This window comes from Colias philodice, chromosome 20, assembly GCF_061535455.1.
Source record: "Colias philodice isolate Cphi_HAF_F1 chromosome 20, ilColPhil1 Martin Lab GWU primary, whole genome shotgun sequence".
In the NCBI taxonomy this organism is placed as follows: Eukaryota; Metazoa; Arthropoda; class Insecta; order Lepidoptera; family Pieridae; genus Colias; species Colias philodice.
The window spans coordinates 1,226,803-1,239,865 of NC_143105.1; the positions used below are offsets into that span (position 1 = coordinate 1,226,803).

General features: G+C 33.6%; 2 protein-coding genes across 2 annotated transcripts in view; one reads left to right on the top strand and one right to left on the bottom strand.

Annotated features, from left to right (window-relative positions):
* Nucleotides 1-1,232, top strand: part of LOC149479247 (regulator of G protein signaling loco-like) — a 64,452-nt gene extending 63,220 nt beyond the window's left edge. Inside the window, exon 14 of the mRNA XM_089707894.1 lies at nucleotides 744-1,232. Within this exon, the coding sequence (XP_089564020.1) occupies nucleotides 744-850 (107 nt within the window). The 3' untranslated portion in view covers nucleotides 851-1,232. The remainder of the gene's footprint in view (nucleotides 1-743) is intronic.
* A 3,605-nt stretch (nucleotides 1,233-4,837) lies between these two features.
* Nucleotides 4,838-12,030, bottom strand: mRpL45 (mitochondrial ribosomal protein L45). Its single transcript, XM_089708214.1, has 4 exons — nucleotides 11,832-12,030; nucleotides 11,508-11,751; nucleotides 6,269-6,657; nucleotides 4,838-5,159 (listed from the first exon to the last, which is right to left on the bottom strand). Exons 1-4 carry the CDS (start codon nucleotides 11,853-11,855, stop codon nucleotides 4,863-4,865), a joined length of 954 nt encoding a protein of 317 aa, XP_089564340.1. The 5' UTR covers nucleotides 11,856-12,030; the 3' UTR covers nucleotides 4,838-4,862.
* Between the last annotated feature and the right edge of the window lie 1,033 nt (nucleotides 12,031-13,063).

Here is a 13,063-nt window from a genome sequence, read left to right on the forward strand (position 1 = left end):
AAATTTAGATAAATTTTGATTTGAAATTGTTAAATTAACGACGTTTTGATGTATCTTCTCAATAAACAAATCTATACTTATAATAAATCTGTAGAGAGGCCAATTCTGTACATGAAATATATTTAAAAAAAAACTATGAAGGGGTGATAAGGGATCGCTACTGATGCCAAAAATGCAATCAGGAAAATTTTTGTCTGTCTGTCTGTCTGTCTGTCTGTATATTCGTTATAGAAACAAAAACTACACGACGGATTTTAACGAAATTTGGCACAATTATTCTTCATACTCCTGGGCAGGTTATAGTAAAAGAATCATGTAAATCGGTGTAGAAACACCAAAGTTATACATGAAATACGCTATAAGTCATCGCGCGTGAATTACATGCCATAAGGATTATTTTTGTGTATCAGTTGCCGCGTTCGACGCGCTTCGCGGCGGGAGCTATAAAAAGGCGGCGGGTCCGCACCCGTTTCGCGTTGTCACGGCATCACGTGTGAACGGCTGAACCGATTTCGATAATTCTTTTCTATTATATTCCTTGAAGTACGAGGATGGTTCTTATGTAGAGAAAACGTAAATATGTACCACGGGCGAAGCCGGGGCGGACCGCTAGTTATAAATAAAATAATAATAAAAAAGTTGATATTCATCGCAAAGCCGCTTCTCCTCATCCAATAGTTTTCAACTGGTTCTATGCTTAGCTGAATATATAAATAAATAAAAATTTAATATATTTCTGACAGATTTCCTAGAGAACCTGCGCGAAACGCAACGCCAGCGGCTCCAACCGCGCACACCACCGCCCCTACCGCCCAAACCGACACACCGACCCGCACCCACACTTGTGTGAACTTACCGCTAGTAGTGTGGTCAGAGACAAGATAGAACATTGTGGCACACATGTGACCATAGAGAAACACAAGTTGTACGATATATTTTCGTATTTCATAAAAAAGGCAACGCCAGCGGCTCCAACCGACAAACTGTGTGAACTTACCGCTAGTTGTGTGCCCAGGGACAAGATAGAACATTGTGGCACGTGTGTGACCATAGACAACATTTTCACATTGTTCCATAGAGCATAGACAAATCGAAGAAGTTGGAAAATGGAATCATACACATTAGACAAGGATGCTCTATGGAAATTAACGCATTTCAATGAAATGATGTCTTCGAGTAAATGTGTTGCGTTACACAATGAAATTCTTGTAATGCGACGTACTTCTTGTTCATTAATAACTCAGGCCCCGGTATCACAGACACAATAGAAAATCTATTGTGTCGTGGACCGATCGGGCCGTTCGGGGCTCAATGGGTTAAAATGTGTTGTGTGAAAATAAAGTGTGGACTTGGACTTGTGAAAAATCATATATCGATGCGTTATTTGCAACAGCGACATCTAGTAGCAGATTTTGGAATTACAAACGTTAAACGCGCTTTTATCGATGAGTTCCAAAATCGTACGAATGAAAAATATATGTAAGAAGACATTAAAATGTTGATAATTTTAATAAATCGATGTAAATATATTGTGTAGACGTAAAATATAAAGTTGTGTTAGATTTAAGAGATTGTATGAAAATGTAATAAATGTTTGAGAAGAGATTAACTGTTTATGTCCATTCCAAAAGATTGAGTGGTGTACCAGTGAAATACGTATTATATACGTTTAAAGTGGAATATTATTGAGAAAAAGATTTATATTGAAGAAAACTAAGTAATTTTTTTATGCTAAATCTATAAGAAACATTGCTACTATTCCAATCCAACGCAAAAAATGTTGTGTGGTTTTATGAAAGTTGAAACCACGGTAAAAGTGAAACTGTTCGAACGGTTCCGAACACTGCTTTGTGTAGCGCATGTCGCGTGACGGTCGGCTGCCGAGTAGGTATACCTACTCGGCAGCCGCGATACACGCGACATGCGCTACACAGACCAAAAAGTTTGAGACGATGTAATAAAAGTTTAATCATACCACAATCATAAAAATATTACTTATTTTTCTTCATTGTAAATCAAGCTTTATTATAGATCTTATTATATGCATAAATTATTTAATATAATTCAGTAATTGTGGATATTCAAATATCAAGATTGTTAAACATAGATTTTGTACGAATCGAATTATTATTGATTTAGTGATTTCGTTTGTTGAAAATACGGCGACTAAATGTATTATTGTTGTACAAAATATATTAGTTAATTATTAATAAGTTATTATTAATAAGTTATTAGTTAATTGTAAATATGTGTTTGTGCCTTGTAAATACATAATTTTTATCATATAATTGTGATTAATTTTGCACATTTTCTGATGACATAGTAAAGGCAACTACACAAGCGAATTACTAACGGAAATTGTATCAACACATACAAAATATGTAAAATGGATACAACTCAGTGAGTTGTTTATATAATAAAAGAAGTGCTATATGAATTTGTTTGTTTTATTTTATCCTCTTATACGCTCAAATATACAACACTATCAATCGCGTAACCAGCTACGTTGCTGAACGCTCTAGGGCCGTATTATGACCTCTTATTTCCAGATAGTTTACGCCGTGAATTGAACTGACGAGAAAATTCATATTATAGCATAACTAGCTGTGCGCCGCCTCCTATTGGTCTTAGGGCGATGATATAAAGCGATAAATGGGCTATCTAACACCGAAAGAATTTTTCAAATCGGACCAGTAGTTCCTGAGATTAGCGTGTTTAAACAAACAAACTCTTCAGCTTTATAATATTAGTATAGATTAACAATGGCTGGTTATTGCGATCATAATATGAATTTGCCAATCAGTTCAATTCACGGCGTAAACTGTCTGGAAATAAGAGGTCATAATACGGCCCCTGATAACTATATTCTAACTACAACCTACAATTATTTCTACAATCGACTACAAATGCACATGAAAAAGTCGGTTGATAAAATGTTTACTGAGATAGAAACGAAAAATATACACACTACATACATACATGGCTAGTTTTATTTTTGAAAATTGAATGTTTACACTTATTGCACGCCTCATAAGCGAAGCGTTGAGGTGGGTACTACTGATTTTTCAAACTTAAAATGTCTTTATGTATCATACATTGCACTTGTAAGATAATACATACACACACATATTAAGAAAAAACACTATTTTTAACATTCATGATATTTTTGATGTCATTTTTGTTATTTAAACTAGTTAAAAAACAGTTTAAAAAAGTTCTGTCTTGGACGTCCGTGTGTCTGTATGTGCGGAGGATTTTCTTGTTAACACGATAGCGACCGAAATACTTTACTAATCGAGTCTTTTTTCTCTCTTACGCTTGAGTATGCTCAGGAATAGAACCCTTTCATTTTTCAGGGTCTGATTCGATGTGGTTTAATTGTTATTAAATAAACAAAAATAATTATTAAAAAAAATTATGAGGCGTGCACTTTTGGATTTTCCAAATTATTTACATTCTACACTTAGCATGAACGCTCTTAAATGAGTGACTGTAAATTAAAGTTTTAGGTGACAAAAATAATGAAATAAGGTTACAGAATTACTAAGCGAGCGACGCGGACGACTAGATCAGCGACTAACAAACATTAATTTTAGTTATTTAAAATACAAAATTAGCAGCTTCCTATAATAGTCCGGGATCCATCGCTCATTAATTTTGCAAGTGATTACTATCAAGCTAATTTTTCGTGAGTAGCTTTATTTTGATGAGATGCCCAATAATTTCATGTACGAAACTCTCGATTGTGGTAGCTAACAGAGAAAACAAGGATAAAATATTTTGATTTGATGGTTCTCAAATATTAATTACTAACTGAATGTTTTTTTTTGTTCAATCTCAAGATAATTATCTAAATTATTCGAAAAAAATATTTGTCCTACAAAATCTATGGTTTGATCAAAGAGTCCCCCTTTCCAATGTGTATCGATAACGAGGTCATCATAAATGATTACTAACCAGCTGATTTTTTTATTTTCACTTATTTAATACTTATATAATTCAACAGACATATTGTCCTACAAATTGCGTAATAAATATTTGAGAACCGTCAAATCAAAAATTTTTATCCTTGTTACCTCTGTAAGCTACCACAATCGAGAGTTTCGTACATGAAATTATTGGGCATCTCATCAAAATAAAGCTACTCACGAAAAATTAGCTTGATAGTAATCACTTGCAAAATTAATGAGCGATGGATCCCGGACTATAAGCTTCCTAATATTTATTTCATGTTTGAGTAACAACGTTTACGCCCTGACTCTTGCATTTTTTTCATTATTTGGCATATTATGGGGGCATAGGGCATATGATTTATACTGAGCAGCATTTTATATGAGGAATTGGTATTATTATCTTATTGGTAATCATATATCTATCTACATGGTAGGTTCTATGAGATCATTTTTTTTTATTTTACTTTGTTATCTGGATTTTGTGCATTGAACTCATTCGTCTGGATTGTAAAACGTCGTACAAATGAAGAAATAGGATTATATGGCAAACAAAACTTCGGAATTTACAAAATGAAAAAATATCCAAACGTTTCCGGGATTATATTTGGAATATTAAAATTCGGGATTAAGATAGGTATACCAAAATAGTAATTTTTAAAATTATTTTCTGTCTGTCTGTTAATTGTTATAAAACTTGTTCCCCCTGGAATCTCTGGAACGACTGGACCGATTTTGACGGGACTTTCACTGACAGATAGCTGATGTTATAAGGAGTAACTTACTCTATTATGATATAATACCACATGAATTATCCTTACGGATAAATAGGAAAAACTCCATGACGCAGGTGAAAACGCAGCTCGTACCCAAATAAAACACAAATCCACTAACTATACATTTATTTTACATCTATTTATCAGCGATCTTAGCGACTTCTTTATCCTTGTCTTCAACAACTTCAGAAGCAGTTTCTTCAGCAGGTGTTTCTTCAGGCATTATCCTTGTTAATTTCGAAGGATCCTTTGGCGGAGCCCAATCTGGTATAATTTTATCGTGTACTCGCCATACTCCGTACAAATTGGACAAATGCTTCTCAAAAACCACGTATTCTAGTACATCCTTTGCTAATATTTCACTGCCGTGCAGTAATCTGCCGAAGCGATCGTATACGGATAACTGCTGGCGCGTGTGGAAGCGAACGGTTACCTGAAATTTAATATACATATATATGAAAATGTTATCTTGTCTAAAGTAATCTTATTAATAAATTATAAATGCGAAAGTTAGTGAGGATGTATGGATGGATGTATGTATGTTACTCTTTCACTAAAAATCTACTGAACCGATTAGTGTGAAACTGTACTGTGGTCTGTGTTACGGTTATAAATTAAGAGATTTTCACCGAAAGTGAAACAAAATATCTAATCTTATATATAAAAATGAATCGCAAAATGTGTTGGTAAGCGCATAACTCGAGAACGGCTGAACCGATTTCGATAATTCTTTTTTTATTATATTCCTTGAAGTACGATTATGGTTCTTATGTAGAGAAAACGTAAATATGTACCACGGGCGAAGCCGGGGCGGACCGCTAGTTAGTAATATAAAGATGACAAGTTTGTTTATTTGAAAGTGCTTATATGAGAAATCGATTCCAAAAATTATTTAACTGCAATGGGGCTGCTTAACATTAATTGTATACTCATAAAATACCTTTAAAAATGTTTATAGGTTTGCTTATTCAAATAAAAAACAATCAAATTTGAATTGTAAACGTTACTTCACATAATATCTTAGGCTATGTTAGCTTTGAACCCGATTTTTAATTAAAAGTCATGTCTCACTACAAACGAATATTTTTTCAACTAATAGGGTACTTTTCCACCAAATATGTGCAACAATGTGTAGCGAAGGATGTGTTAGTAAATAACCAATAGTATTGCTTCAAACGCTTAATGCTTCGAACTTAAAACTAAATGAAGCGATATGATTGTTTTTTACACACATTCCTCGTTACCCATCCTCGCACATGATAAATCCACCCTTTACCTCTCACTAACCTCTAGGACCATTTATCAGTCATTTTTAACGTTTGTAGTAATCGTAAAATCTTCAAATCGTATTTTGTTCTATATATCGATTTTATCAATTATCCACAGTTTTTTTCAATTCGTGCATTTTTTGCAATTTGTGCCTATAAAAAATTTTTTGGCACAACTACATACAAACAAAATATGTTTCACTACTTACTACATATTTACTTTAAAAAAGTCCTATCTAATAAAACCACTGATAAGAATACATCAAAACCATACCTGTCCAAATATATTCTCCTTGCTAACAACATCTGTGCACCTCGCATGCACAACCCTCGGCGGTTCCAATGACTCCAGAAACTTCCATCTTATCGTCTTTCCATTTGTATTGTGCATAAATTCCGGATACGCTTTCTCAGTTACCAAAGTCCTTAATACTTTTCTGTCTCTATTAATCAAACATTCGTGCGCCTTCACGTAAATGTCTTGCGCTTGCTGACAGAAGGCTTTCGTATCGAAGTCCTCGTCGAAAGATTTAATTTTGCGGATTGCCATCATTGATTTGGACTTCTTTTCGATTAACTCGACGGCTTGTTTCGCGCGAGTTGTGGACACGAGGGACGCTTTGCCGTCGCCCTCTGGAGGCACGTAGCCTTCGAAAACTCCACCTGTAAATTAAAGTGTATAATGGTTAATTTTATTAATGGATCATTTTAGAATTTCTCTTTCAATGAATATTCACAATATGTTGTGTGATAACTGAATTTTAACTAAATAAAACTGAAATAATAAATTTGATTACACGGGTGGCTGAATTGGTCAGGAATCTGTCCTGGATTGTAATTGTACAATCCAGGGCAGATTATTACTTTTTATTGTTTTCTCTAAGAATTTGGTAAAATAAAAAATCAAATATTCCTAAAACTAGTTTTGGCTAGGTAAAAACTTAAAACTATTACACCTATAACAAGTAACAAGTACATATTAAGTTCTAGATAGAGAGTTTAATCCATACTAATATTATAAATGCGAAAGTAACTCTGTCTGTCTGTCTGTTACTCAATCACGCCTTAACTACTGAACCAATTTGCATGAAATTTGGTATAGAGATATTTTGATACCCGAGAAAGGACATAGGCCACTTTTTATTGCGAAATATGTACAATAATATTATGTAGTAGTTAATAATATCAAATCTTTTTTATTTCTTACTTTTCCGTTTTTGAAGTCGGTTGTTTTTAACGCAGTTATTTGTATTTAATACTTTTTAGTGTATTTTTCAACACGAATCAAACGAGCCCAAACTCGATAAAGTTGAGTCAATATATTACTGAGTTCCTATGGCCACCTTCCGATTCCATCATCAAATCAGCTTCATGTCATGATAATGTTTCATCGCTATCATATTTACATACGTAATTTCAGCTCAATCGGTTACCGGGAAGTGAATCAAAGTTACTTGCTACATATCAACTTAGTCATCGAGTACATACAAAAATGCTCATAAAATAAAAACTTCTGGGCCTATTGAAAAAAAAAATTTATGGGACCAATTCGACACCATCCCGCATCGAACAAAAAAAGAATCACGTAAATCGGTTCAGAAACCTCGGAGTAATCGGTGTACATACATAAAAAAAATATATACCGGCCGAATTAATAACCGCATTAAATCGCATGGAGAGCTTAATTTTCATTAAAGGCTCTAATCGCACGGAAAGCTAAATTTTCACAAAAAAGCTCTAATCGCACGGAGAGCTTAATTTTCACAAAAAACTCTGATCGCACGGAGAGCTTAATTTTCACAAAAAGCTTTAATCGCACGGAAAGCTAAATTTTCACAAAAAGCTCTAATCGCACGGAGAGCTTAATTTTCGCAAAAAGCTCTAATCGCACGGAAAGCTTAATTTTCACAAAAAGCTCTAATCGCACGGAGAGCTTAATTATCACAAAAAAGCTCTAATCGCATGGAGAGCTTAATTTTCATACAAAGCTCTAATCGCACGGAAAGCTTTATATTCACAAAAAGCTCTATTCGCACGGAAAGCTTAATTTTCACAAAAAAGCTCCAATCGCATGGAGAGCTTAATTTTCACAAAAAGCTCTAATCACACGGAAAGCTTAATTTTCACAAGAAGCTCTAATCACACAGAGAGCTTAATTTTCACAAGAAGCTCTAATCACACGGAGAGCTTAATTTTCATAAAAAGCTCTAATCGCACGGAAAGCTTAATATTCACTAAAAACTAATCGCATGGAGAGCTTAATTTTCATTAAAGGCTCTAATCACACGGAGAGCTTAATTTTCATAAAAAGCTCTAATCGCACGGAAAGCTTCATTTTCACAAAAAGCTCTAATCGCATGGAGAGCTTAATTTTCACAAAAAGCTCATATCGCACGGAAAGCTTAATTTTCATAAAAAGCTCTAATCGCACGGAAAGCTTAATTTTCACAAAAAGCTCTAATCGCATGGAGAGCTTAATTTTCACAAAAAGCTCATATCGCACGGAAAGCTTAATTTTCACAAAGAGCTCTAATCCCATGGAGAGCTTAATTTTCACAAAAAGCTCTATTCGCACGGAAAGCATAATTTTCACAAAAAGCTCTAATCGCACGGAGAGCTTAATTATCACAAAAAAGTTCTAATCGCATGGAGAGCTTAATTTTCATACAAAGCTCTAATCGCACGGAAAGCTTTATATTCACAAAAAGCTCTATTCGCACGGAAAGCTTAATTTTCACAAAAAAGCTCTAATCGCATGGAGAGCTTAATTTTCACAAAAAGCTCTAATCACACGGAAAGCTTAATTTTCACAAGAAGCTCTAATCACACAGAGAGCTTAATTTTCACAAGAAGCTCTAATCACACGGAGAGCTTAATTTTCATAAAAAGCTCTAATCACACGGAAAGCTTAATATTCACTAAAAACTAATCGCATGGAGAGCTTAATTTACATTAAAGGCTCCAATCACACGGAGAGCTTAATTTTCATAAAAAGCTCTAATCGCACGGAAAGCTTCATTTTCACAAAAAGCTCTAATCGCATGGAGAGCTTAATTTTCACAAAAAGCTCATATCGCACGGAAAGCTTAATTTTCATAAAAAGCTCTAATCGCACGGAAAGCTTAATTTTCACAAAAAGCTCTAATCGCATGGAGAGCTTAATTTTCACAAAAAGCTCATATCGCGCGGAAAGCTTAATTTTCACAAAAAGCTCTAATCGCACGGAGAGCTTAATTTTCACAAAGAGCTCTAATCCCATGGAGAGCTTAATTTTCACAAAAAGCTCTATTCGCACGGAAAGCATAATTTTCACAAAAAAACTCTAATCGCACGGAGCTTTATTTTCACAAAAAACTCTCATCGCACGGAGCTTAATTTTTCTCATTAAGCTCTAATCGCACGGAGAGCTTAATTTTCACAAAAAAGTTCTAATCGCATGGAGAGCTTAATTTTCATAAAAAGCTCTAATCGCACGGAAAGCTTTATATTCACAAAAAGCTCTATTCGCACGGAAAGCTTAATTTTCACAAAAAAGCTCTAATCGCATGGAGAGCTTAATTTTCACAAAAAGCTCTAATCACACGGAAAGCTTAATTTTCACAAGAAGCTCTAATCACACAGAGAGCTTAATTTTCACAAGAAGCTCTAATCACACGGAGAGCTTAATTTTCATAAAAAGCTCTAATCGCACGGAGAGCTTAATTTTCACAAAAAGCTCTAATCGCATGGAGAGCTTAATTTTCACAAAAAGCTCATATCGCACGGAAAGCTTAATTTTCACAAAAAGCTCTAATCTAGGGATGTAACGATACATGATTTTGCAGATACGATACCGATACCGATATTTGTAATAAAATATCGGCGATACCGATACCGATACCGATATCGATGGCTTGGTAGAAAAATAAATAGTGAATTATGCATAAAAGTTACCAACATTTAACAGAGACTCAACTGTAAATCGTATTCTTTTAAATAACAATGCCAAATCAAAAAACAAGAAAACCATTTATTTTAGTATTATTATTTTGCAAAGTCAGTTAAACTTTAAGTTATACACATACAATCAGTTCCTAATAAAAGTTTACTATTGGTAGAGTTTTTTCAAAAAACAAAGTGCGCACGCGCGGGCGGCCTCAACATCGGCGATACCGATATATCGGCTTGCCGATTATACATATAGGCCGATATATCGGTATCGGTATCGGTATCGTTACATCCCTACTCTAATCGCACGGAGAGCTTAATTTTCACAAAGAGCTCTTATCCCATGGAGAGCTTAATTATCACAAAAAAGCTCTAATCGCATGGAGAGCTTAATTTTCATACAAAGCTCTAATCGCACGGAAAGCTATATTTTCACAAAAAAACTCTAATCGCACGGAGCTTTATTTTCACAAAAAACTCTCATCGCACGGAGAGCTTAATTTTTCTCATTAAGCTCTAATCGCACGGAAAGCTTCATTTTCACAAAAAGCTCCAATCACACGGAGACCTTAATTTTCACAAAAAGCTCTAATCGCACGCAGAGCTTAATTTTCATTAAAGGCTCTTATCGCACGGAGAGCTTAATTTTCACAAGAAGCTCTAATCACACGGAGAGCTTAATTTTCATAAAAAGCTCTAATCGCACGGAAAGCTTAATATTCACTAATAAAAATAACTGCGTTAAAAACAACCAACTTCAAAAACGGAAAAGTAAGAAATAAAAAAGATTTGACATTATTATTTATATGTGCTATTTATTAAAAAGGTTTGATGTCGGTGCACGGGCTTAATACTAAGTGCTTAATGCTTAATGTTCGGCACCAACTTCAAACCTATTTAATAAATAGTACATCCTTAGTCCATACTTATATTATATTAAATTAATTAAATTAATTAATTAAATTAATTAATATAAATATATAAATATTAATATTAATATAAATATATAAATGCGAAAGTAACTCTGTCTGTCTGTCTGTTACTCAATCACGCCTTAACTACTGAACCAATTTGCATGAAATTTGGTATAGAGATATTTTGATACCCGAGAAAGGACATAGGCCACTTTTTATTGCGAAATATGTACCACGGGCGAAGCCGGGGCGGATCGCTAGTTCAAAATAAAAATTGCTTCTTCCATTTTATTTTACATAACATACATTCATATTTCATACTTGTTATTGTGAATAAATAAAAAAATTAAGATTTTCCATGAATGCTATTTAATAAAAAGAGTAAATATGTATGTCTAGTACAATCTAGTCAGATTATAGATTTCAATGGTTTCTACAGTCATCTATTATTTATTACTAACTCCGCTCCGCGGTTTCACCCACATTGCTCCGCTCATGGTGGTCTTAGTGTGATGATATATAGCCCATAGCCTTCCTTGATAAATGGGCTATCTACCAAAATAATGTTTCAAATCGGACCAGTAGTTCCCGAGATTAGCATGTTCAAACAAACTCTTCAGCTTTATAATATAATAAGTATAAGTATAGATTTATGTTGTTATTTATTGTTACCTGTAGCTGATATATAGAATGGTCGATCACTCCACGGCCTCGGCGGCACCACGCCTCTCTCCTTCATCTTCTGCCGCATACGCTCTTGCGAAATACTCTCAAAGTCTTCATTAAAATCCGGTAATTCTACTTTCAGATACTTTTCTTTACGCAGTTTTTTGAATTTGGGATTGTAGTGTTTCGTTGTTGTGGTACGATTGGCTTGCAAATAAACCGCGGTGGGCAAGAGCCGCAGTTGGTTAAACTAAAAATTAAAAAGGAATGATAACCGTCTTTTAAATTTGTTATTTAATTTAAGTCAAAAGAATAGGGAGAAATTTATACCTTAACCAAAACTGTATTCGCCATCCTGGTATAAGTCTTTTTCACTTATTAATATAATACAACAAATTCAAGTTAATTTCATGAATCTATTCATTTGTACATAGCTGATTTTCTAGGTCTTATAATTCTTATTTTTAAGAAGAAATTATTTTGAGTTTCTAAAATTCTAACCTCAAATTTCAAAACATATTTCCGTCATTGTCAAATGTCAACGTCAATTTTTTTTTTTGGTATATTTAGAATCGTAGCTACAGATCTTAGCCTTTTGGTGCGAATAATAATCGATACGCAAAGTCTTAGATCGCAAAGTAGTGGCAAAGTAGTTTCTTACTTTTTGATATTACAATTACAATTTAATTATAAATAAATAATTAAATTGTAATTGTAATAATACATTGAAGTAATATTACTTTCAAGTTTGGGCGATAAATTATTGTTTTCTCATTTTTTTTTATATTTCTGAGTTGCAAAGAAGATAACATTCTCAAGTAGACACCATTTAAACACCTAAGACAAGTGGTTAAGTTTGATTACGACGACGACGACGATTGATTACGTCAATCTCATACATTCATAATCTATTCTATTCAACTTTACGCTAATAGAAAGCCACTTGTCTAGGGGGGCTTGTCTTGTCTTTCATCATCGCTTTCGCTGTTTGAGGACAAGTAAATTTGTACCAATTTAAAAAAGGACATCTTCCAAAAGCTGGAAATTCCTTCAGAAAGATTAGATATTGACACAGTATGGTGTTTATTGTTAAGGCTCATGGGTGGTTGTGATAGCTCGCCACCGGGCGACCCACTAGGTGTGTTTGCCTGCTTTTTTATATAAAAAAATGATACGAAACAAAAAACTAAATCAATATTTAAATCTGTGATTTAAATAGTATGTTTAATTTTTTAATGTACACTCGTCCTAACGGAAACTTCAGTGTCCTGAAAAGAAAAAAAGCATTGTCTATGGTTGTTATTTTAATAAAATATTTTAGTCATATGTTCTCCTTTCAAATTGTGATTTTTATTTAAGTGTTACAAAATTCAATAAATTGTTGTGTTGTCTTTTTAAAATATAAAAACTAAATTTTTACGATAAATTTTTTCATATTATTATTGTATACGCATTTTTCATTAAGTAACATATTTTTTGTTTTCTACCTATTACACAAAGATATTCTTGAAATTTTCCTTATATATTGCATTATTTCATTTTAAAATTTTATTTCTCCGTAA

Bases quoted from the DNA above. Each gene is read 5' to 3' on its own strand.
- mRpL45 (XM_089708214.1), bottom strand. From the start codon at position 11,855: ATGGCGAATACAGTTTTGGTTAAG. The intron at 11,752-11,831 runs GTATAAATTTCT...TTTAATTTTTAG, and splicing joins CGAATACAGTTTTGGTTAAG to TTTAACCAACTGCGGCTCTT. The intron at 6,658-11,507 runs GTAACAATAAAT...TTTAATTTACAG, and splicing joins ATTCTATATATCAGCTACAG to GTGGAGTTTTCGAAGGCTAC.